The 24,888-nt window shown below is 48.0% G+C and overlaps 8 protein-coding genes across 8 annotated transcripts; 2 read left to right on the top strand and 6 right to left on the bottom strand.

Moving 5' to 3' along the window:
- Positions 1 to 932: 932 nt before the first annotated feature.
- On the top strand, positions 933 to 2,160 carry FMAN_11862 (uncharacterized protein; the record flags this gene model as incomplete). Its single annotated transcript, XM_041824581.1, has 2 exons — positions 933 to 1,366; positions 1,419 to 2,160. The coding sequence occupies 2 exons, from the start codon at positions 933 to 935 to the stop codon at positions 2,158 to 2,160; spliced, it is 1,176 nt and encodes a 391-aa protein (XP_041690047.1).
- A 115-nt stretch (positions 2,161 to 2,275) lies between these two features.
- On the bottom strand, positions 2,276 to 5,645 carry FMAN_11861 (uncharacterized protein; the record flags this gene model as incomplete). Its single annotated transcript, XM_041824580.1, has 10 exons — positions 2,276 to 2,477; positions 2,528 to 3,108; positions 3,157 to 3,456; positions 3,504 to 3,773; positions 3,821 to 4,070; positions 4,119 to 4,536; positions 4,592 to 4,951; positions 5,005 to 5,041; positions 5,089 to 5,255; positions 5,306 to 5,645. 10 exons carry the CDS (start codon positions 5,643 to 5,645, stop codon positions 2,276 to 2,278), a joined length of 2,925 nt encoding a protein of 974 aa, XP_041690046.1.
- Positions 5,646 to 6,334: 689 nt separating this feature from the next.
- FMAN_11860 (uncharacterized protein) lies at positions 6,335 to 7,522 on the bottom strand (the record flags this gene model as incomplete). Its single annotated transcript, XM_041824579.1, has 1 exon — positions 6,335 to 7,522. The coding sequence occupies one exon, from the start codon at positions 7,520 to 7,522 to the stop codon at positions 6,335 to 6,337; it is 1,188 nt and encodes a 395-aa protein (XP_041690045.1).
- A 718-nt stretch (positions 7,523 to 8,240) lies between these two features.
- FMAN_11859 (uncharacterized protein) lies at positions 8,241 to 9,255 on the bottom strand (the record flags this gene model as incomplete). Its single annotated transcript, XM_041824577.1, has 3 exons — positions 8,241 to 8,320; positions 8,356 to 8,460; positions 8,511 to 9,255. 3 exons carry the CDS (start codon positions 9,253 to 9,255, stop codon positions 8,241 to 8,243), a joined length of 930 nt encoding a protein of 309 aa, XP_041690044.1.
- Positions 9,256 to 12,224: 2,969 nt separating this feature from the next.
- FMAN_11858 (uncharacterized protein) lies at positions 12,225 to 13,397 on the top strand (the record flags this gene model as incomplete). The annotated part of the gene is made up of 2 exons (XM_041824576.1): positions 12,225 to 12,709; positions 12,755 to 13,397. 2 exons carry the CDS (start codon positions 12,225 to 12,227, stop codon positions 13,395 to 13,397), a joined length of 1,128 nt encoding a protein of 375 aa, XP_041690043.1.
- Positions 13,398 to 13,833: 436 nt separating this feature from the next.
- On the bottom strand, positions 13,834 to 14,832 carry FMAN_11857 (related to reductases; the record flags this gene model as incomplete). The annotated part of the gene is made up of 1 exon (XM_041824575.1): positions 13,834 to 14,832. The coding sequence occupies one exon, from the start codon at positions 14,830 to 14,832 to the stop codon at positions 13,834 to 13,836; it is 999 nt and encodes a 332-aa protein (XP_041690042.1).
- Positions 14,833 to 18,682: 3,850 nt separating this feature from the next.
- Positions 18,683 to 19,944, bottom strand: FMAN_11856 (uncharacterized protein; the record flags this gene model as incomplete). The annotated part of the gene is made up of 2 exons (XM_041824574.1): positions 18,683 to 19,353; positions 19,416 to 19,944. 2 exons carry the CDS (start codon positions 19,942 to 19,944, stop codon positions 18,683 to 18,685), a joined length of 1,200 nt encoding a protein of 399 aa, XP_041690041.1.
- A 3,911-nt stretch (positions 19,945 to 23,855) lies between these two features.
- Positions 23,856 to 24,259, bottom strand: FMAN_11855 (uncharacterized protein; the record flags this gene model as incomplete). Its single annotated transcript, XM_041824573.1, has 2 exons — positions 23,856 to 24,164; positions 24,209 to 24,259. The coding sequence occupies 2 exons, from the start codon at positions 24,257 to 24,259 to the stop codon at positions 23,856 to 23,858; spliced, it is 360 nt and encodes a 119-aa protein (XP_041690040.1).
- Positions 24,260 to 24,888: the final 629 nt, after the last annotated feature.

Raw genomic sequence — 24,888 nt, 5'->3', positions numbered from 1 at the left:
CATGGCGGATGTTAAGCATATTCGCCGAAATGAAAACGGCTCACGCTTGTGTTTCTTCAAAACAGCGGTCTTGGGGGGTCATGCCCAATTGAGTTGGGCTGTCGGGATCAAAGTGTTGCACCGCGGAGCAGATCTCGTATAGAGGCAGGGGTGCTGTTTACGGGAAGCTGTGCGACGATAAGCAAGGGACGCTCAATCTGTGCCCGGTGTATGCCTCGCCACTGTTATCGTATGCCTCATTCTGCTGCTTTTCTTTCTTTATTCGGTCTGGGCTTGAGATAGATTGCTGTTGGCTGACGATAAAGATGAATCCATTGCGGAATGGTAGAGGGGCAGTGCTTGAGTAAAGGTCCGTAGGTGCCAGCAACAAGAGCTTTTGTGGTGTCATCGCATACCCGATTGGGAGAACTAGGTCTTTGCGTCAATTAAGCAGCGCAGTCAATGATATTTATCCTGTCCCAGCAACAACATCTTGAAGCAATTGGACCCTTTCTCCAGACCGTGATGGTCCCTGCATATATCCCTCGCCGACGGGATGAACCTCAAAATATTCCCCAAGAATCGCGGTTTCGCTATTTTTGTACCTCAAGCTATCGTCTAAAAGTCCTCTTCCAAAGTAATTAGCTCCGTTTCGAGGCGGAGATTGCTAACAATCATCCCGAATGGGTGCGGCTGAGAGGACCCTGGTATGGAGGATTCAGCTTCTGCAAGCCCTGTCACACGATATTGGTTCTGGCCCTCCAGTGGCGTTTTGATCTGCCCAGGGGGGAAGCAGCCCAGCCGCATTCTCGTTCTGCGCTGGCTCCTTCAAAACAATTGTTTCCTGCAATCGCGTCGCCTGTCCCTTGTCTTGGTTGCTTCTTCGTGCATCTCTTTTTTTCCTCACTATCTTCGTACCAATTTTCACCTTTTTGGCTTGCAGGTTCACCACCATGAGGTCAACTTCACAGGCTCTCCTGCTTGGAGCTCTGCTCCAAGCTACGAATGCAATGGAGATGGCTCACGCTGCCCAAAGGAACCGCGTACGCGATGCAGCACCAGCGATAACCGAAGCCCCATACGGCCTGGTTCACGAAGCAGAGCTGCTTGTCGGCCACAACGGACTTCACGCTCGGCAAGCAGCCTCTTCGAGTGAGCCTCTGGTGGTCACTGTCGCGCCCGATGCAACATGCGGATACTTGTCTGGGCAAGCAGGCGCTGCAGTCACCTGTCCCAATGGTCGTGCGTGTTCATGGGCCACCGCTAGTCGTACCGGTCTCGTCGGTTGCGGCAACGAGATCTATATCCTTTGCGTCGAGTCTAGTGTAGCCGTCAATCCTAGTTCATGCGATGACGTGTGTCAAAGTAACACTTTCTATCTTAAATGGTGAGACACTATTATCGCCGTCTCAAACTCTCAATACTAATTCACCTCTCAGTACCGACTCCGACACGCCCTTCTGCCGCACGTATGCCTACCCAAGTGGTATTGCCGACTATCGCTGTGCATCCACATCCGTCGAGAAGGCACAATCTGTCGACTTCACATATGACGGCCAGAAGAATGCCAACTTCAAGACAACAACTCTCAGCGACGGCATCGCATCACAGTCACTATCAGCCACCAACACCGACAGCGGTAGTGGCTCTGCTGGACAGGCAAGCGAGACAGAGACACAAGCAGAAACAACCACTACTTCTGAGGCTCCTGAGCCTACCAAGAAGAGCAAGTCAACGCCTGTTGGTGCCATTGTCGGCGGTGTAGTCGGTGGTGTCGCTCTCATTGGCCTCATCGGTCTTGGTGTCTTCTGCCTGCTGCGCAGACGTAAATCCAAGCCTGAACCCGCTCCCGCTCCAGCTCAACCAGTCATGGCTCAGCAACAAGCTCCTCCTCCCGCCCCTATGAACCAGAATCCTTATCCTCAGCAACAGTATTTCCAGCCAGCTGTGCAGCCTTATCCCGACCATAGCATGGCGGCATCTCCTGCGCCATCAGATGCTCGTATATCGATGATGAGTGGACCTGTCTCAAGTGTCGGACCAACTTCACCCGGGGGATGGCATCAACAGCCATCGCCCCCGCCGTTTCACACACCTGCGCCGGCATATGAGATGGCTGGGCCTGAGGCGCGTGAGCAGGAGCCGGTCTATGAGATGGGTTCTGACTCTGTGAAGAAGTGAGATGATCAACATTAATTCTAGCTATTATATGCATTGCTCGGTAGTTCATTTAGAGTAGTTATGATTTGGAATTAATACGGATTCTTCATGAGTTACATTGATGGTCTAATGATGTTTAATCCATGTTGACCATTCCCCAATCAGCAAAGATCTTTGATGTGAGACTCAAGTCACCACCTGAGATGGGCTTAGACCCTCCAAGGAACTCATCGTAGTTGTTGTAAACCGAGACCCTATGCTTATGATCGGCAACAAGCGACAGCCCAGGTGCATCGGTCTTTAGGACCCAGGTTCCCTCCTCTTTCTCCTCTTGCGGTCTGCAAAGGATTAGCATGAATAACTCCGATGTTAGAAGAAAAGAACTTACAGCGGCTGAATTGAGTTCTCATAGACGTCTTCCAGCACAGCTACTACACCCTTACCAAGCTGCTCATCGCTCAGTGCAGGCTCGAGATTGAGTTTGACGCGATCTCCGCTAAGCTGGGCATTAGGCGAAGTTCTCAGCACATGATCGATGTTAGCCTCGGCATTGCTTCCATAAAGATAGAAGGGCATTCTATCTGGGTATTTCTTGTCCAGGTCATCATGCGACATGGATCGCTTGACAACAACTTGGATTTTGGAAAGCTTGAACTTGGCCAGAGGTTCAACGTCACCATTGGCCGGAATGCCGTCGTCCAGTCGGAATTCAACATCGCCGGTTGACTCAAGAAGGTTACCGAGTTTCTCAGGCTCCACGTTGGCGATGGTGTAGAACTTGTCTGGGTTCTCCTTGCGAAGCTTCTGGTAGAGATCTTTGACGTCGTCGGGGAGCTCAACGGTGATGATGACTTGCCAGCGGTGAGCGGCCATGTTGAACATGGGAATGTGGACTAGGTAGATCTTGTCGTGACCTTGAACGACGAAGCCGTGAATGTCTGGATTCTCGGTGTTACGAGTAAGGACATGCTACGATCGTTAGTATAAGTCATGAAAGGCTAAATCTGGAAAGCTTACCTGCACCTCTTCCTCTGCAATCTTCCTGAAGGAAGTGACCAAACTCTCAAGGAAGGGCGAGTCGGTAGGCCAAGGGCTCATCGTCACATTGACCAAGAATGTCAGGTCTCCATGGGCAGTATGCTCCTTGTTTGAAAGTTCAAGACGTTGCTTGAAGTTGGTCAAACACTTGCCATAAGGCTTTTCACCGAATGACGACGAGGTCAGGAACAGAGGTCGATCAGAAATTGGCGTCTTATCATCTTCAATGGTGTAGGAGAGGCGCTGGAAGATACGTTGATTGAGGTAGTTGGCCTCTCCCTGATGTTCGTCAGTATATGCACCAAGTCGACAGTGATGTAACTTACGATGTCGGTATTAGCCTTGCCGTTAATCCTGAAGTTGCAAGCGAAGGCGTTGATCATTAGATCGCCGCCGAGAGTTTCGAGAAGCTCCCAAGTCTCTTCATCCTTGAACAGATCCTCATTGCTGACTCCAAGGATCTTTTCGCGGATCCGTTCCTTTTCTTTCGCAACATCCTCAGCTGAGCCACCGTTGCGCTCAATGGGTAGTCTAATGAGGGGTACGACGATCAGGTCATCTTCAGGCTTGGTCAAAGTGGCCCAGTGGCAGTAGAGCTGTCGTAATTAGTACATGCTTTCTCAAAGGGTGCAGTGGTACAAACCTTGGTGCAAGTGAAGATGGCCTCTCCAAGGAGTCTACCATATCCGTCGACCTCAAGCCCGAGGGTCTTGTGCGTCAGCCATGTTGCCACTGCTGCAGCTCCGGGCTTGCTTCCCTCAACACCATATACGCCCATACTTCCCTTGTCGTCGCCTGGATGGTAAACAATGGGGCTGGTCCAGGTGATGAGGTAGCGCATGCGCCGATCACGGTAGCAAAGGCCACCGGCAGGATAATTGATGTAACCAGACCTATCGGCCATTATTAGAACAAATCTTCCATGGAGCCTGTGGACTTACTTGTGAGGATCGATTGTGATGCTGTCAGCAAAAGGCAAAAACTCAAGCTGCTCCCTCGTATAAGGCTGGATAGCCAACTTTGGAACAAACGGCAAATCTCCACCAGGAATGGGAGCGAACATCCTGCGCTCAATCATGGACGAGAAGTAGCCTCCCCACGCAGCATCGCAATGGATGGCGAAGGACAGACCACGAGCTTGAAATTCTTCACGAAGCTCAACAACTTGACGAAGCGGGTCACAGGCACCATGTTCAGTTGATCCGATGATGACGACACCGCCAAAGACGGGTGTGTACTGAGATTCATCATCGCCTTCGATGCAGGATTCCAGATGGGCGCGGAGGCTGGAGATGTCCATGCGGGCTTCTTCATCAACCGCGATGTCGACAAAGTTATCGGAACCGAGACCAGAGATAGCTGCATACTGTTAGCAAGCCTATTGTAGCCATGTGATGGGTTTGACTTTGCTTACCTCCACCTTTGGGCCAAGAGTAATGCTTCGTAGCACTGACAAAGAACTTGGCAGGTTTGGTAATACCAAACTTCTGATCAACATATTCCTTTCCGACAGTCTGAATCAGATAATCGTGCAGGGCAGTCTGCAAGAAAGTGGCAGAGATGGCATATTCGCTTGTCAAACGAGTTGGGATCTGGAGAATGGCTGTGGGCTTCAGGTTGAGAAGTTCCCAAGTTGACAACTCAGTGAAGGGCTTTTCATCACCCTTGCAGGTGGTGACCTTGAAGGGTGGCTCAATACGGGTAAGGAAGTTGAGTGGTGCGCCTTCAGCCATGGCGAGTTTGAGAGAGAGCGGGTAGAACTTGAGGTTTCGAACTAAGTCATCAGTCAGAGAAGCAAAGCTTTGATAGGTGAAATGATGGACTTACTCGCCCAAATAGCTTCAAGATTGGCAACTGAACCGTCCTGCAATATTGTTAGACATCATCACGACACAGGACGAGTTTACTGACGCAGGTAATGTGGCCCCATGGCACAACATCAGAGTCCTCACCACCAACACCATAGCCATAGCCTAGCATGTGGCACAGGTCTTCCCCGACTTGACGCTCAACGCCAGTAGTGTAGGGACTAGCCTCTGTGGCAACGTTGTTGGGGTTGTACATCATAGCCGCCATATCTACCCACCATCCCATCAGCAACATTCACCAGCGTGTGAACCCTACTTACATCCGATGATGCTAGGCATAGCAGTATCCATGTTCATATGAGCATTATATCTCGGCGACCAAAACGGAATGGAATTGGTCGACAGCTTCTTGGAGATATCCTTAACATCTTCACGGAGTCGAGCGATGCTACCTTGGAACTCCTCAGTCTTGATCATGTCTTGAGTGATGAAGGCTGGATCATCTTTGTAAAGATTCTCTCGTGTGTTTTTCTGTTCATTCAAGACATAAGTGAAAAATTCACTGAGAAGATCAAAGTTCTCGGCGCGTGGGCCGAGGAAGTATGAGCCGACGCGGGCGTGTTGGCGACGCTCATGCTCGATCTGCTCGTCGCTGACCATTGTGTTTAGGTTGGAGTAGTGATAGAGATATCGAACAGTATGGGGATCTCAAGAGTAGCCTCGAAGATTGAGGAAATGGCGCTGTTCTTATATCGCGAGTGATACCATAAATCTACCTCTACAGAACCGGAAAGGTTGTTACCTTGACCTCAGCTGAAAGTCTGACAATTCGTATACCAAGCCTATCCATTCTGTACACATTGAGGGGTATCACAACCTTCCCCTCCATCGTCGTCACAAAGACCAGTCTAGAACAGTGAGGAGTGATGCATATGAAACATGGCCATCACGGTGAATGTTTAAAATCCTATAGTCTCATGCACGGAACGAATATATGCAGTGCTACCTGTGCCAATTTTTGAATGGGGAAAGGTGAGCTTGCGCTATTGATGCTTCAGCTGAGACTTGTTAGTGGCGGTAACCCCATTGAGCATCGGGGAAAGGACCTTGTTGCCGCGTGACCCACGGAATACGGCAAATCGTGTATATCAAAGTCTAGATTACTTTCGTCCCTTAAATCCATTTCTTTCATGTGAATGTGCATCTTCCTACATTATTCCGTTGCTATTATTGGTCTTGTTGTCTTATTCTGGGTACCCCGCATCGTGGTTACGTTCTCAATGCAGCATGTCTTATCCCCACTTTGAGACGGTGATAACGCGTACGCGATTACTTATCCAAGAGACTAATCACTTCTCCTCCAACCTTTGCCAGACAATGTCACTCATCGCCTTTGCAGCTCGTCCAGCCAAGTCTCGAACTTCGGGTGATAGATCCTCGTTGTGAGACTCAGCCTCAAACCTCCTCCGCGCGTATTCCCTCCTTGCCGTCTCCCACCTCGCCCGGCCTTTATACCTCTTCCGTGATCTGTTCCACGGAAGTTCATCGCCCCTCAACTCCAATATCCTATCCACCACCTCGATATCCCTTCCATCTCTCGTATGCGGATACCTAGCATAAACCTCCTTCCCAGCGATGATAGTCCATAGCGCAGCGCAAGTAACGTAGTGACTGAGGATCTCATGGTCTGGCGGTGGCGATACACGCCGATACCATGGCGTCGGAGCCTTTTCCAGCGCGTCAATGGCGCATATTTCTCCTTGCACGTTTATGTTTGCTACTCCGCTGGCAGTCAGTCGAGCGTAGAACGCGTTCAGGTTCTGCTCTGCTTGTTGCTCTGGCCAGGACCAACCGGCTCCACATCCACAGGAATCATTCCTGACTTCGGCAATTGAGGCGCCCAGAATAATCAGGTCACTCCAAACAGTACCTAGTTCCCAGACCCAATCTCTCTTTAGGGGAATTGTCATTGGTACTGGTTCTAGGGGATTTGGTCGGGCTTTGAGTGCTCTGACAAGATCAACTAGTTTCTTCTGTCGAGCTTCTTCGGTGAAGGGTATTTTCTTTGCTGTGTGAAGAATAGAATACCATAGGTTCCATAGCAGCATTTCAGCGTTTCCAGAGTGATCTCGCTCATTTTCAGGTTCAGGCCAATCTTGTTCAGGTCCCCATAGCTCAAGTGCCTTCTCGGGACTATGATACTTTCGCTGTATTCGAGCGACCCTCTCTTGTCGAAAGTATTCTGTGCCAGCGTTTGCAGTTGAGTATGCCCCATCTATTGGCTTTGCCAGAATATCGACTGCATCGATTGTTGAAATCTCACCTGACATGTATTGATCCACGACAGTTGTATCTGCGCAGAACCAATTTCGTATCTCTGCTAAGCGGTCAATCTTTGAACCAAAGTCGAGGGTGTCGTCTTCAGCGACTGCTTTCGCGCGGTCATTTTCTCTGGCTTCCTTTTCTATTCTCCTGGCACGTCTCTCTTCCGTTTTCGCTTGGTTTCTCTTCTCTTTCGATGGTCTGTTCTTTGGCATTATTAAGATTTTATAGCTAGTATCAGAGCATTATAATGTTTTTAGTGATCCGAGTCTTGCGATGGGGTTAAATACTGATCGGGCAGTGGGTCTGAAGGATCAATGCCCCATTTTCCATATCGGTCTCACCGAGGAGTCATTGCCTACCTATCCAACATCTTACATCAGCCTCCTAATCGTCAATACGCAAGACCGTATGCCCTGCCTGGGTCGCAACGGAACCAGGCAAACCGGCTAAGCAACTAAGTGGAGCTGGGACAGCGGCTACGAATCTCAATGTAGGCCTCCCTTTGTTATATTTTGCATGTTTTGCGATTCGTGTGAGGCGAGCGATGTGAGCCATCAGCTGTAGGGTCTATCAACTCAATTGGCATCATGCCTTTCATGTTTGACAAGACTTCTATATATCATAAATACGGCATCGCAATGGCGCGAACCTCCGCAACAAATTAGGAATCAAGCTCATCTCCACCCTCGGAAAAGATCATTATTGCTCCCTTTTCGCTTTTTTATTTCCTTCTTTGAACATTGGCCCTCTGATGCGACGTCCTTTGGCACCGAAGTCCCCGGCTTCAAATTTTCGAATCTGACACCATGACAGATATCGGCTGTAGACAATGGTACCAGCCAGGACTGTGTTCTGGTGGAAAACAAACAACAATGACCAGGACGAGAACCATCCTGGCGCCACCTTGGCGATTTGAGTTGAGCCGAGAACTCATGTAGCTGCCAAAGGCTCTTTTCTTGAGTAGGACGGCCGCTCATGGGGCGCGGGACATCCAAACCGAAGCTGAGCATCTGCTTTATTAGCATCCCCAGCATTATGGCGGTACATTCCTTGGTGCAGCCACCATCACTGCTCCAGAACGAGTCGAGTAGCTCATAAATTTTATCCAGAAAGCTTTTCGTGTAACTCTGTCTGCGTTGTTCTAGTAAGTCTGCACAGCTGTCAGTTATGGGCCCAGAGCAGTTCGTTGTTGAAACTCACCTAAAATGGTACAAGGGAGAGGTAGGTCTGTTTCTATCGGCCCGGCGGTCAATTTAATAATTGAATAAACAACAGAGTTGAACAACGCGATCTTCCCAAAGACCCAGCTGATGAATAGTCGAGACATATTCGTCTGGTAATCAGATTCTTCTATGTCATCTTCCTGGATAACAGAGGCCATCCAGTTCTCTGCAAACATCTCCACAATCTCATGGCACTCGTAATAGTCGACAAGAATAGCCATTTCCGTCAATAGGCTGAACTCCATAGTCTTTGGGACGTCTCTATGGTGCCCATGTATGATATCTAGTAAGATAAGCAGCGCTTCGGCGCTGCACTCAGAAGTCTTGACTTCAAAGCGACCATCCTTATTATGAGAGCTCTCTTTAAAAGGGCCGTCGATCATGGCCTTGAAGACGGGTGACGCAAGCATCAGGTGTGCTGATGAAACGCGATAGCACAGTTCGACATTTTGCCCGTCGTACGATGGTTTCAGGTTCCTTAGATCATCGAGGCTCTGTATAGAAGATGTGACGTCATTGTAGTCCCCCCAAGCAGGTCGTTCGAGCTCTTCTTGGTCATCTTGCTCTTTACCCTTGCCCTCCTCGTCCTCCTCATGCTCTTCCTCAGCGGCTTTTGGATCAGAGGCCTCGGGCAGCGGTTCTTTGTGGCTGCGGAAATTGGGCTTTCGGAGAGCGACATCAGTGTCTCCTTTAGGAGCGAAGACTAGTAGTGAAGGCTTCATCCCTGTCGATATCGCCAGGGGCTATTGGCTCGATTACGAGTTAATGGTAAACATCAAACGCGTCGCGTCTAGGCTTCTCCACATCCCAATATGGCATTATCGCTATCGCTTATCGCTTATCTTATCTCTTACCCCATGGTTTTTTTGCTTCAGGGTAGCATCAGACTAATCAATCACTCAGAACGGATTATCTCGCGTCTATATTTACGAAAGAAATCATAACAAAATATCTATTCTTTGAAAATATATTATGGCTCTTGCTTAGTATAAGAGTTCCGATAACAGTGGTTGATATTACGATGGATGTGGTTGAAATGATCGCGCTTCTGACAACCAAAATTAGTGAGCTATTACAATGTTATGTCGATGTCTACACAGCAAGAAGTAACAAATTGTGAACAAACCCTAAGATGGAGGAATCATAGTATTGGACTTTTCTTATCCGCCTACACTTGATGAATATAACACACACTACGGAGCACATATCTTGGAAATTTCAATTAGTCATGCCGTATTGCTGACATGTGAACCGACCCAAAATCTCACATGAACATGTCGATTGTCGCGACAAAAGACCAAATGCATACTAAACAAAATGCTGCGAAATGAAAGACCGACCAGGGATAGTTCTGTGACTGATTCTGAATTTTTACATGGCCTGCGAAACTTCAACCCGATTGTATTCAGTAAACTTTCCCGCATCTAACCTCCCTCGTATTATAGCTACAGGACGGTATTCATGATAAACTTCCCTTAAAAATTAGCTACCCCCCCCCCACCCCCCCTGGGCTTAAGTACGTACTCTCGTGTTGGTGATGGTTACACTGGCCTCTCTTTTTCTCTTGTGACTCGGTCCGTTACCCTCTTGCGTCGACTGGGCCACTTCGAAATCCTTGAATCCCACGCCATCGCAGATATCTTTCTAAGACATTTCCTTCTGTCAGCGGATCATTCCTTTCTGTAATGTTACAACATAGCATTGATTCCAATGTTCATTTGAATCAATTCGTCTCCAGTCGATGCGAGTTGTGAAATCATACAACTGTTTGAAGCTCTTTTCATTGATAGGCCGGTCAACTGGTCTTGGTATCTCCAAACCAAAGCCGCGCATGCTTTTCATAAGTTTCCCTAGCACCAGGGAATAACAGGTTGCCCAAATGCAGTTATTAGCCCAGAGCTCTTCTAGTAGTCCATATATCTTCTCCAGGACTTGATCTATAATAGCTTGTTTCCTGTCTTCTAGTGACCCTGAAAGCGTGTTAGTCGTTCTTCGTAAGCTCTCTGATATTGCAAAATACCTAGAATTTTCGCTGGCAATGGCAGAGCTGTCTGTATCGGCCCTACAGCTGACTCTAGGATCTCATGAACCAGTAAGTCGAAGTGTTCGCCTTTGGCGAACAACCAACTGACATAAAGCCGAGACATGTTTATGTCTAAACTGGATCCTTTGATCTTGTCCTTGTCAATAACAGAGACAACCCAATGATCAGCAAACATTTCCACGACTTCGTGACACTTATGGCTATCGATGATCCCCCATAGCTCAATCAATAACTTTAGGGCCATCGCCTTTGGAACGCTTTTGTGGTGCCCATGAATGACGTCAAGCAAGATGAGCATCGCTTCAGCATACCGTCTGAATCCGCTTGCGCTACGGCTACTCAAGTCAATCGTGGCAAATGATCTATCAACCATCCACTTGAAAGCCGGAGAGGCAAGCGCTAAGTGGGCTGATGACACACGTTAGCGTAATTCAATGTGTTGCCTCTGCTCATTCATTGACCCCAGGTTTCTCAGATCTTCCACTGTGTGGACAGAAGAAGAGATGTTCTTGAATTTCACGAGAGGACCCCGTTTATGCTCGACTTGATCCACCGTCGCTATGGTTTCACCACTTGTTGGCTCCTCATTAGCACCGTCGGAGGAAAACGATCCACGTGTGACTTTTTGAAAACGCTGTGTCCTCGATTGTCGAAGGATCAAATTCATGTCTCCATTAGGATTGAAGACTAACAGTGAGGGTTTCATGGCTATTGATGGGGTAAGTAGCCGTGAACGATCGAGTGTCTCCTTTTCGTAATCAGACGCGTGAGGAAGGGCGGAGTGACGCGTTGCTGGAGTAATGCTACTCTTATCTGTTATCACCTTATCGCCTATCTTATCCTTATCCTTGTCAACATGGCTTCAGTGCTTAGGCTCCAACTCTGGAGCCTTAGCAGCGGTTTAGAAAATGATTTTTTGTTTTCTTTTAATGTTTCGGTTAGTTTATCATGATATTAAATTGCTTCTGAGCAATACTGTAGAAGATAATGCAGCAGGGGAGGATGTATTCAGAAACATTTCAGTTATCGAACCACTTACAAAATTACCGTCATATTTTCGGATTAATGGCAAGTATTGCTTACCATACAGGCTATCGGATGAGTGTATCTGCTTCAACCTGAAGTAAAGTAACGTGGGAATTGTCGTAAGTGGCCTGCACATCCTCAAGTCGATCGCTGAGCATTTCAGCAACGAGTATTCTTCTCAATTACCGCTGGCATCACTACACCAACGTTCCCTTTAAATAATTCACTAAGCTAACAAAATCCTTCCCAAAGTTTTAGTTTCCTCATCCTGATGCTACAGAATGGCGATGCCGCTCCCCATCCTGCATGCTCACCGAACTATCGGACAAACCATCCGGGATGAAGTTGAAGACTAGCGATATCCCACAGCGACTAGTGGTAAGCTAAAGGCGGTTCAGCTGGCTCCAGCGCCCGGACCGCTATGGCAGGTAGCCCAAACGGGACAAGATCCCCCTGAGGAGAGCAATAGTTTCAGCTTAGTGATGTCGTATTAAGGCAAGATGATAAGAAGAGAAAAGAAGGCAAAATTTGCAAATGAATGGGTATTTATACCGTTCAGCTGCAGCTCATCTTTCTCAGGTCTTTTCATCTCATTTCATTCATTTACAGTCAAAAGTCGCAATGGTCTACGTAGCCTCTACCAAGCATCCCAAGGGACTCCGTCTCCTCTCCCTCGATGGCGGTGGCGTCCGGGGTATCATGGGCCTCGTCATCCTCAGAGAGCTCATGCTTCGCGTCCAAAAGAAGAAAGGCCTCGACAAGATTCCCTTGCCAGCCGATTATTTCGAGCTGGCCGGCGGTACCAGCACGGGCGGTATCATGGGTATTATGCTCTTCCGTCTTCGCATGAGCGTTGATGACACCATCGATGAATACGACAGAATCGCCAAGACTATCTTTAGCCCCAAGATTTACGGCTGGGATATCAGCTGGATCCCTGGTTCATCGTACCTCAACAACAGTAAGGCTTTAGTTCAGGACAGCCGATTTGATGCTGGGTCTATGAGCAAAGCTATTGATGAGGTTGTCGAGAAGTTTGGCCTTGATGAGAACGATAAGAAGCTCAAGGGCAACGCCCCTCTTCAGCACGAAGGTGGTGCACGGATGTGAGTATCCCTCCACCTTTCTAATACGTCGCTGACATCAGACAGGTTCTGCTGTACTACTGCCCAGAACAGAGCTGAGTCCATGTTGATGCGAACATACAAGGACAAGACTATCTACGCCAAGTCCAAAGTCAACGATGCTCTACTCAAGCACGGTGACAAACTCACCATTAGCATCGCAGCTCGCGCAACATCCGCTGCCCCAACATTCTTCCCTGAAGTGAAGTTTCCTGAGGATAAGCCCGAGCTGGTGTTCTGGGACGGCGGCCTTCTCAACAACAACCCTATTGATCAGCTCTGGTACACACGCTTTGAGCTCGTTGACCCCAAAGACCCTGCGCCTCCAATCTCTTGCGTTATCAGCCTCGGTACTGGCTACGTCAGCCCAGGCAAGGCAAAGCAGTCTTGGATCAAGGTTGTTGGCGTAGCGTCCAAGGTCATGGACTTTGCTACCAACACCAACGCCAAGGGCAAGGACTTTTCACGACACATGACGCATCTTAATGAGAGAGATGAGCACAAGGATACAAAGTATATTCGCTTCAACCCATTCCTGAAGGAGGAGATTGGTCTTGATGAGTATCTGAGGATGGATGATCTGAAAGTAATTGCTCAGAAGACCATGGATGATCCTAACCCTACGAACCAGTTTTGGATCAACCAAGCTGTGGATGCTATTTGCGCATAGGGTAGATGAGAGGAATAGAAGAATTATGGCCTATTTGAACCACATAACATTGTAACATATTGTCTACCTAACATGAAGTGCCAATAGAGTCAGTAATCTACGGTACACCGTGGATCGGCTCTATAAAATTGAGTGAGTAATATGCTCTTGAGTGTTGGCTTGATATGTGTCGTTGAGATGTCTTAAGCTTTAACTATCAATCAATATGATCTTGAAGCTGTATGTAAGTAACGTGATCAGGGTACAGGACATTATGAAAAGAACGAGAGAACTATCTGCACTCCTGTGGCTTAGGCTTGTATTTGAGATGAACCCCTTCAACCATTTCGGCAATACTCACGTCCTCTGACTACTCATAGCGTTGGTAGCTTCGAAGTCATTTGTCCAACACAGGTTCCAGCGCAACAGACCTGCTTAGCCATCATTCGCCCATTCCCTAGGACGTCTCCTGGAGACCCAAGGTCTCCAAAGTAAGCTCCCAAGTTCGGTTCTCCTTTTCTGAATCATAGACGTAATCCTTATACCCCATCATACCAGGGATCAACGGCTGTGGCATAGATGGTTGACAGTTCTCAAGGTACTTCCCGCCTTTGCCCTCCCACTCTTTACCAACAGCTGCCAGAACCGTAGTCGCAGCGCCTTGCTCGGGACTTTTCATGAAATTGATCGTTGTTGGATTCTCCTTCATGTCCTTGTGCACCGATTCAGGGAGATGCTTCTGGAGGTTTGATGCGATTCCACCCGGCATGAGACTAGTAGCGTGAAGGCCTTTTGGCCCGTAAACACGGTCAATGTAGTTGGACATGTAGATTTGGGCAAGCTTGCTCTGGCCGTAGGCCTTGAAAGGATTATAAGCATCTGCCGCTTTGAGCTGGAAATCATCGTAGATGATCTCTGAAGCGTGGTGGCCCGAGGAAGATACGTTCACGACGCGGGAGTTGAACTCTGGAGTTGAACCTTTGAGGAGGGCATCTTTGAGGAGCCAGAAGAGAAGGAAGTGGCCGAGATAGTTAGTAGCTAGTTGTTGTTCGAAACCATCCTTTGTTTCAATGCGTGTAGGTGTCGCCATGATGGCGGCGTTGTTGATGAGGACATTGAGTGAAGATGACTTCTCCAGGAATTCAGCGGCGCATGCGCGAACGGAGGACATATCGGAAGTATCAAGAAGTATTAAGTCAACCTGACCAGACTTCAAAAAAGAAGAGCACGCAGCCTTGCCCTTCTCAAGATCCCGCACAGCGAGGAAAACACGGGCGCCGGTTGCAGCAATAGCACGGCCAACCTCAACGCCAATTCCCGCAGAAGTACCAGTGATCAGGAAGACTTTATCCGTCAAAGCGCCCTCGAGGCCTTCATCGCGCACGATTTGCAGGGCTGTTGGACGAGCATCACCTGGGCCAGAAGTGTTCTTGTGAACATCAGCGTAGCGGGACATGATATATAAGCTTAAATTAAAGTGCTGATAGCTGGATGGTGAGGGTGAGGCAATGCGATGAGACTGCCTCAAGATTGAAAGGTTGTATTGAAGAGAAAATGACCCCCTCTACTTCATCTATTCAGTGTATCGAAGCGTCATAGCGATCGGGCTTAATCCGGATTTATGCGCACTAACTCCGTTTGACATTGAACGTGACCCTGGTTCACAGAAAGAGGCACGGGACAGGCATTGGCAAATGAACGATACAGATGTGCAAGGGACTGGATATGATCAGTTCTTGGCTAGTACTTATAAACTTGGCGAACAATATGGCCTTTGGAACACCCAGTAGCTAACGATTAGTGTACATCAGAAGCCAATTCCTCCAAGACATAATGGGGACTCTTTCCAACCCTATCAAATCCATTACTCTCCCATCAGGCTAGACTGATAAGAAAACCAAGCTTGCGCAAGGTCAAAAGCCGCTATGACGCAACTCCATCAACGGGATTGTTGTTTGCCAAAGTATATGCTTTTCTGATGTCCAATGATAGACACGCCACCTCTGAAATGACAGACACGCTGGACAGAAGCCCAGTAGTTGTACCAACAACAAGACTAAAGCATGAAGCCTGAGCAATATGTGTTGGCAGTGCCTAGCTGGAAAATTCTGTTGGGTAATACTGAATGTTCGCTTTTTGTTGTCCAAGACCGAATATCTGACTCCATACGAAACAAGGTCGGAGAATATCCCGTTGATGTTCCCATCTTGGTCCATCAAGTACATGGATACCACTTCCAAGCAAAGATCGGATCGTATTGCTTCTTCTCTCACCCACTCTAGAGCCTTTGAGCCATCTCAAGAGTACAGTCTTAATGTTTATCGAATCATTGATAGTTCCCAAGAGTATAGTGCTCAAACGCTCCAGCGCGCTTCATCTTCCCATACCGCTTCACTATTAACTCAGGAACGTTCTTCTCCTTATCTACCTTGACAGCATCAGTGAAGAAGCGTAAGGTGAAGGGGTATAGGGAGGGTATATGCGAAGCATGCTGACAGCCGTTGGTGTTGCCTTTAGCGTCGTACCGGAGTTGTGACCAGCAGGAGTTGGCAATACTGAAGGCTATGCAGAGCCCAGCGGCGCAGAGAAAGAGGACGAGGAGGGAGTCCATTTTTAGTGCTGGTGGTTGAATACAGGCTTTGGGTATCGCTGGCTGGCGACTTCATTATGGCTGTACTGGTTGATGAAGTTAATGCTCTCGTGCGGTTGATTCAATTATATTTGTGCAATACTCGGACATATTGTCTTATTATGCCAATTGAATTATGCGCGACGGTTGTTATTCAATTGGGTTATGTTCCATTTAACATAGTGCGGAACATTACTGCGTTGGGAGATGTGTATCCGAGCTGCATCATGCGCTAGAGTTAGTCCGATTGGATAACCAGGACTCGACTTGAGGTAAGCGTAAACCTGCTGACAGAGAAGCTCATTCATAGAGCAGTTGTTCAGCTTATCAACCGTCTCACTAGGAATCGCCTAAGAGGAGACAGCATCATGGACTCATCTCTGATAGACATCAGTCATGAGCTTGTACACAGCTTGTCTTTCGTGTAGTTGTCACCGCCAAAGTGAGTTCTCTTCTTGCCATGTGAAAGGAAACCTGAAGCTCAGACTAGTTATCACCTTGTTTCTTTCTGGTTGGGCTATGCACGTTCTATCACCACATAACCGATCTATTGTGCAGAATCCCCACCCTGGCCTTCGTCTAGCAGCTGGTCTAACCTCCCCCTCAGCCTCAAATTCCTCAGCGGCCGCCAAGTTTATTGGAGTCACCTTGTGTAATCGGGCGGCCTGTTACCTTTCTTGCTCTGCAAGCTCTGGCTGTTGACCATGTCGGCTTGTTTCCTAATCTGGCAATTACCCGAACCCTCAAGTTGCATCGCATTAGACGCCATGATTAGTGGGGGATTTAACACTTGATACAAATTATCATATGACAATTTAGTGTAAGCAGTGTGAATTATTATTCGAGTGTCATTGTGATTTTGGAAGAGCAGTGAGAGGCTTAGAAGCTGACAGTTCAGACGCTTGTGCGGCAACAGGAAGTATAAAACACTAGAGGCATCTTCTCCACCAACGTCATTATTCACCGCTCAGCAAACAAATAGTCATAATGTCACTTCTTTTAACTCCAACGAACGTGGAAGCTTGGCTTCGACTCAACGGCAAGTCCTCTACCGGACAGTTGGCCCTATATGGTAGCAGCGTTCTGGGCGTACTGGTACGTCGATCAACAGTCATGAGTTTTAAAGACCATGTAAACTGATTCGCGATAGCTCACTTTATACTGGGCCGGTCTCATAATTTACCATATCTACTTTTACTCACTGGCGTCCTACCTCGGCCCCTTCCTAGCAATATCTACCCCAGTACGTGCCTTGCTTCTAGTAATGTACTTAGAAGCCATCGTTATCCATTCTGGAAAGATATGGAGATTCGTTCGGTCAACAACTCGCGGCCGTATACGTTTTAAGATCGATAAAGGCCACAAGAGATATGGTAGTTCATAACACTTTTCCCCGGCGATTTTCAAGTCAATTCCAGTAAATCGCTCCTTCAAAGTCGGGGGAGGATGTATACGGCCGTGACGTTGGGAAGAAGAATAATTTTAAACGAGATTTATGTTATATATGGTCAAATGCTGTGAGGTATACGAGTTTGTGTATGGGGAGTCGAAGGGGTTCACAGATCTATAGGGCGATGAAATAGCGCCTTGCTGATGCTTTCTCCCACAAAGGTTTCATGAGCAACTGGAAATTGTGGTGAATATTGATGATACTTTTGTCAATTAGATTGACCGGCCCGGTGATCTAAGGCTATATAAGTTAGATGTGATCAAGTGATGTAAGAGCTTGAGTTCAATATTCTTAGAGAGATAGGATTTGACGAGTTTCTAGGGGACTAATTGACAAGCTATGTGTCATTCTGCGGAGAGATTACTCTAGCACCAAAATTAACAAACCTCAATTTCGGTTGTAACTAATTCTTGAGCACCTCTTCTTCATTACCGTATCGCTTAAAGTCAAATGAGGGTATTGATGCAGCCGCCTAAGAATCTTCATTAACGACATTACAAAGCCGTGTCACAGCTGGAGATTCGACATAACACGACTGACATGGTTTGCAGACCGAGCTCTTCACAAGTGCTTACATGGTGACCCATGACGAGAACTATTTCCCGGATCCTTCCCAATTTGATCTAAACAGATGGCTCAGCAACAGCGCCCAAAAGGCTAGTCAGCCGCTCTCTCTGGGGGCCAAAGCTTGTCTTAGACCAAAGTCCTTGAACCCCGTTCTTCAGTGATTTATTGTCTGCTGACTGCTTGTCTTGCAAACTTTGCAACGTAATAGTTGAATGTAAGCAGAATGTTACCGAAATGGGGGGCAGGTATAACTGGGAACCGGTCAATGTAGATATTGACTAATTGAGTGAAACCCATTGTGATGTCTTGTGGTAAACAAAGGACCTGCATGTTCGATTTCGGGAGGGGTCCGATCTAGGACGTGAGATGACAAGATTAGGAAATCGGGAATGGCATGGATAACACTGAATGTACTGATATGGGGAGTTTGATCTCGCTGTATGTAGAATTACCATATGCCAACCGCCGGAAGTTGCCTTGTTAGGTTGCAAAAAGCGACATTGGGTTCTTGTGATTGATATTTCTCCTTTTGAATGACCGAACAACTTCCGAATATGGGACTCCAGAGTGCTGAACGATGTATATTTGTACGCTATCCCTGATAGATAATATATAGTCTGTCTAAATTGTCTTGTCTTCGACCCGTTCTATCGAGCTTGTCTATGGCTCATCAACAACCTTGAATAACGCCTCTCTAATCCTCCCTAGAAGCACAATGACCTGCTGCTTCACACTCTTTAGCATTATAAGCTGAGCATGTCTCCCCTCGATTGCTGGACTTTTCTCAATATCATCTACCAGCGCCTTGATCTTCCGCAGCTGCACCACTGTAAGAAGCTGCAACATACTGCCCCATTCTTCAGTCTGGTCTACATCGTATTCACCCACGCGCAACTGCTGCTCTAAATCAGCACCCTCCCTCGTGTACCAGATTATCTTCTTGTTGAGCATGATGAGTTTATCGCAAATCATGGCAAGAAACAACATGGCGTCTGGGTCTGTGTAGCAACTCTTGCAGCGGACTACCTGGGTGCATTCGATACAGGATTGTTTTTGAAACGACAGTGCAACGTCTGCTTTGCAGGGCCTCATATCTTGCATGCGTGTTTCAAGCTCCTCGAGCAGTGACTTCATGACCTTGAGACATCGACCGGCACAGGTGCTGTTGCTGACATTAACAGGATTGCTGATTATACGCGTCGCTGTTGTGGCTGTTGACGAGCGAGAATCCAAAAAGTTGAAGGTGTCGGGCTGTGTGCTGCGTGGTGAAGGAACTCCAGGTATACTATATGGTGACCAGTGAAAATCCGGCAATGAGTTGGAGTCTGGCACTGATTTTGCGAAAGGAAGGCTTAGTGACTTGCAATTCATGTTGAGAGAGAAAAGAACTTACGGTCAAAAGTGGAGGGATCCAAATCGAAGAACACAAATTCATCTCCCGAAGTGTTGCTGCCCATGGCCGCATCTTCTAGGAGCGTTGCTTCCAATGGATTCGCCGTGGGATTAACAGAAGAATTGCTGCCGTTCTCATCGCCACTATTCCCTGCCTGCGCCGATGCGCTCGGGGAGGTTCTGTTGGTAACGGCAGCCGTGCTCTGCATAGTATCCGATTCAGACTGCTGCTCAGATGACGGTGACTGCGACCGCGCAGCAGCATCATTCTGTCGGGCCGTCCGCTTTCGATCCTTGCGGCGCACGTTGCTCCCAAAGAGTTGGGTATAAGTACACTCTGTAGAACATGCCTTGCAGCGCTCACAGCCTGTCTTGCGCCCCGTGCAACGGAGCTTCTTCTGGCGGCACTGGTCGCATGCCGTGTGCTGTAAGACGTTATTGCCCAGGGCGCTGAATGCGGCACCGTCTGCTCGTTCGACGAAGGTGGGCCCTGCGTTTGCTGAATGGTTGAACTGGAGAGTGCCGAACATGATGGATAAATGGCTCTTCTGATATAAGATAGGTGTCTTGGGGTATGAGGGCCACTGTGTTGCGCTGCTTCAGGTTGACAACACGAGTCAGGCTACAGATTATACCATCAACCAATCATTTGCCTAAGAATATGAGCTGGACCAATCCCTCTAGTTTCGGAGGAGACATCTGCCAACAGCTTCTTCACTTTAACCGCAGACTGGAGATTTGCTCGGGATCATACTCTTCTCGAGGCTGTTTAATCCCTCTTTTAAGTTCAAAAGAGTCTCAAATGCCACTGCAGAGCATACGCAGGCGAGTCTGGTCAGCTTTCTGGCTATCAAGACATTTTGGGGGCGCTGGTCAGCCTGCATTCTCACCTAATCCTCCAGCCCCCCTCGGCGTCAAAACTGCCGGGTGCACAAAGCTTGTTCTCCCCACGGGGTGCACGCCATTCATTACTTTATCACCTGATTGGTTTCCAGCTGCAATTTACAGCCGCTGTGCTACCTACTCTGCTGAAATATACGTCTGCCTGACCGCTGTATCTTTGGCGGCTTCCGACTATCGACAATAAGCCGAACGTACATGATCATAAGCCATATTGAGGCTGGCTTACTACTCAAAGTCAGCCCTTTGGAGCCTCTCCCACAAAGCTTATTCGTCAAAGGTCTCTCGAAGACTTTCACGATATTCGGGATTTGCATAACATACCGTATAATGTTCTTGGAGATGCATTCCACTTTGACGTTAGACGTTATCTAGTGCCATCTAAAAATAAAATACTTTCCGGCATATACTTTGATCCTAGTCTGTTTCAAATCAGCATTTCGGGTGGTAAGGTATACAATGACATATATGAATGCAATATTGTACAACTTGACCATAGAAATCCCGTATGTTGGCCAATCCCCATCCCCCTCCTTGCCCGGTCAAGCCGGGGAAGGCCTCGCGCAGATCCATCCACCCCTGCTAAGCACGAAGGACCCGGCGTGCATATAAGCATTTCCAGCCGCACTGTCTTTCAGCGGATAAGCATCCCACGCGTTAGTGTCGAGGCACAGCTCAGGGTCCTTCCAAAAGCGTAGGTGTCAGTAATAAACTCTCTTGGCGGACAACGTCCGCGAACGGTTGCTTACGTGACTGCATAAGAGTCATAGTGGACATGCGTTACAGCGGCATATGCAATGGCGGGGGACGTTTCCAAGATGAGAGAAGTCGACTTCCTTGCACATTGAATCAGCTGGGGGTGGTGATTCATATGTCTTAAAGTGGAATGGGGGTCGCTGCTCGTACTCATGGCTATAGGTTGCAATTTTCGTATCTCGCATGACGCTTCGAGGCCCCATTGTCGAGATACGAAACGGCTCAACCTTGCAATGGAACATTGCCACAGCCAAAGGGCGTTTACCTTCTCAAGCCTCGTTCCATTACAATCTAAAATATGACTTCATGACTGATGATCAGAGCTGGCGCTTGTCGTTATGTCCCTTAAAATCACGCAAATGATGGCAAACTAGCAGGTTCGTCATTCACAGACTACCTATTAATATCTACCGAGGCTCACGGCATCTGACTCAGATGATCCAACGGACTGTTATCCCGCCTCTATGATGAAATCTTATGTGGGGAATTTTGGTATCGTAAGCCCGATTGATATATCTCCGGGAAGCAGCGCCCAGAGAATAGGAATTCACGAACTTGAGATCTTTGTGATTTCAAAGACGACAGCCATCTGCTTACCAAGTGACATCCGCTCTGGGACGGTAGTGATGCTACGCAAATGCTCGGCGATCTCGTAAGCTCATGTGTAACCCCAATCATGCATTGTCTTGCAGGTGCAGTCAAGAAGCTACTGGCAGATTAGGTAGCTAGGTATCCAGAGCCCCAAGCGGGGCACGAATGATAGCAATGGATGTTCATTCACACAGAAGACGCGTAGAGGCCGCTTACGTATGCGCACAAGCAGAAGGATTCCGGCTCCATCAACAACGCAACGGGCCGTTCCTTGTGGGAGAGAATTATTCCGGAAGATGCCCTTTTCCTCCAGCGATCAAGTCGGGTCAATCCCCGACCGACCTCTGGGAGTAAGCGCTAGGTTTGTGGCTGCAATCTTGAGGGCATTTCTGACTCTAATGCTGTGATATCAGTGGTCCAAATCGGGAAAATTGATTCGAGCGACCGTAATCAAGTCCCGACGTGAGGAGAGAGTATTATTTATAGAGGAGGTCGCTCCGCTGTCCATATTAGGCAATGGTCCGTCTCAGTAGAATTTTAAGGTCACAGTCAACGGATGACTTCTACAAAAGAGAAAGTGTATTGCATAACCATAAATTGTAACCAATCATTCATCTCCAGTGACTAATTCCATCAGGACTCTTATCCCCTCAAATCCAAGCATCGACATTGCACCAGCATGCGTTGGTCATGCAGGTCTCACGGCCATCGACGTTCTAGAACCCGCCGGCGGTGACCGGGATGTCCTCCCTTACCTGAGACCCCTCCCTGAATGGCCGCGGTACGATATCGTGGCTCTTTGTATCTAATCCGTCCAATCTGGTCGCTAGTCAATCGGGTTACACAAGCTCACCGACACTATCAAGGCGTGCGGCAACTCCGAGAGCTTGGCCAATGACTCCGAGGCCGATTTCATAGTCGTTTCTTACGACAATGTTAAGTACTTCATACCTGCTCAGCCTGCATTGCAGATGAATCAAGGTCGTTCTGGAGTGGCCATTGGACGTGGCACTGACATAGAGTAAAGAGATAACGGCACTAGCTGTTAGACATGGCATCAAGACTGACGTTAGTCTTCAAGGCACGGCTGACCCTCTCGTCACTAAGGTTAGGGAGGTTCTTGATGAGGGATTGGCAGAGCTGCTGGCTCTGTTGCGATGGGCTACGTTCCCCAGCTTCAGATGGAGCCCGAAAGTGTTCAATTCCATATCGGAGCTGAGTCTCAAACGTAGATATCAAGCAATTAATATATCTGATATCACGAATTACTAAAATAAGTGGATACCTAAAGCCATGTGATGTCATCATCGATCATCAATAACAGGACGTTCCAAGACTTGATGGAGAAGTCGCCATCATTCATCCCACTTGTAACTCACCTTTTAGTCTATAAGACGTGCTTTGGGATGGGATTGACGTCAGCTAAATTTACAACTGCCACATTCACTGAAGCTTTTATCTCAGACCCCAGCGAGCCAGCTGCCAAAGCAGAGATAGGTCTCCAATAGAACAACGAAATGCACCGTCATTACTAGTAGCGCAACGGCTCAGACCTCGAAACATAATCTACTCATGTATGGCGTCTCCAAACTCGCTGTTGATTGGCATCCTTCGTTGGCTACAACTGAAAACTCATCAGGAACAGACCATTAGACTAGCGATCTTCGTTCCGCTCTAATCATTCACAACCTCACCACCGATGTTCTTAGCAGCAGATGCCATCACAAAGTTCCAACAAGTGAGGTGCGTGATGTAAGCAACAGCTGTGGGCTCTATCGACTCAAAGAAACACCATTGTAAGCCCCGTTCAGGCAATATACCAACTGCCGATACAATTGCTCAATACCTTGATCTACTCTACAACGACTGAGGTGAACAAATACATCGAGGACTATGGTGAGGATATTCTAGCTACTAGCGGTAAGAGCTGTCGGGCCATTCAAGCCATCCTCGCCTTTAAAGGTTGGCATGCCAAGTTGGAGTGGCAGAATGCTGAGCTTAGAAGATCTTGACTCTGGCGGGGGAATATAACACTCGAGAAAGTCCAGGAGGCAGTTATCGGCTTCAGACAAATTGACTTCAGACTGTCCTTTTTGTAAAGCGTCTCAATCAATTAAAGTGTATCTCCAGAGGTGTGATTGACGGCTGTAGATATATGACTGCAAAATAGATTCGATACTATGCACAACTTCGATCACCCGAGATCCTCAGTCTCGAGCCTGAACCAACCCTGCTCATTGATGAATTCCACAATCTCGGTCAGATCCGTCGGCGTAACAATTCGCTGCACTCGTCCACTCTGGCCATCGTAGATGTAATACTGCTCGTTGATCTCAATCACAAAAATGACCTCACTGCTGCTGTACCGGGTCCTAAACAGCGGCTTGACCACTCCGGAAATGCCGTAACCGCTGACAAGATCTGCGACCTCTCCATCATCGCCCCATTCAGTTGGGCTGCCGAAGTCTTCGTATCTGACGGTCCATCCATTTGGAGGTTTGACCTGTCGAGCATTAGCAATGAAGATATATGATGAGGGGTACGAACATCGGTGTTGGTGACGACCCTGCCATTGACGATTTTTGTGAGAGAATCCATTTTGTATGCAATTGAGAATACTCGAGGGAAGAAAAAGGATAATTTGAAGAGATGGAAGTCGTGCAATTGACTACGCAACTAGGTGGTTGGGATGTGCTGAATAAATAGAGATCACTCGAGATAGCACTGACGTCAGAGATGAAGTGGCACACTCTTAGTGCAGAGAGTATAGAGCGGTCGGCAAGCTCATGGCTGATCTATTGCCCAGCCTAGCTCACTGACGCCAGAACCGTCTCCCTTGCGTCGTTGGCGTGGCTTGCGGCATACGCATTCTATGCGTGTCACAGGCTAGGGGGGGAATAAAAAATGACCCAGTCCCTCGAGGGGTGGAACGCCAGCGAATTTTGGTGTATTTGGGGTCGTCTGATATTTCCCCCCGAGGTCAGGAAATCATCGCAACACAGCACCACCATTACAGAGAATTGTCGGAATGTTGACGAAAAGACAGAAGTAGTGCAACAAGCAAAGAGAACGAGACATGACGCCATGTCCAAAGTCCCCTCACGCTTATGCCTCCCTTGCTGACAGGCCCAACTCGTGGCTGGCTGAATACAGTACAGCACCGTCAAAACCCCTCTCCATTCAACGCATCCCCCGCACCCGCTGAGGAACCCCAGTGAAAACGCCAT

This window comes from Fusarium mangiferae (genome assembly GCF_900044065.1).
Source record: "Fusarium mangiferae strain MRC7560 genome assembly, contig: FMAN_scaffold018, whole genome shotgun sequence".
Taxonomy (NCBI): Eukaryota; Fungi; Ascomycota; class Sordariomycetes; order Hypocreales; family Nectriaceae; genus Fusarium; species Fusarium mangiferae.
The sequence above is the reverse complement of the archived record's forward strand: the minus strand, read 5'-3'. Positions and strand labels throughout refer to the sequence as shown.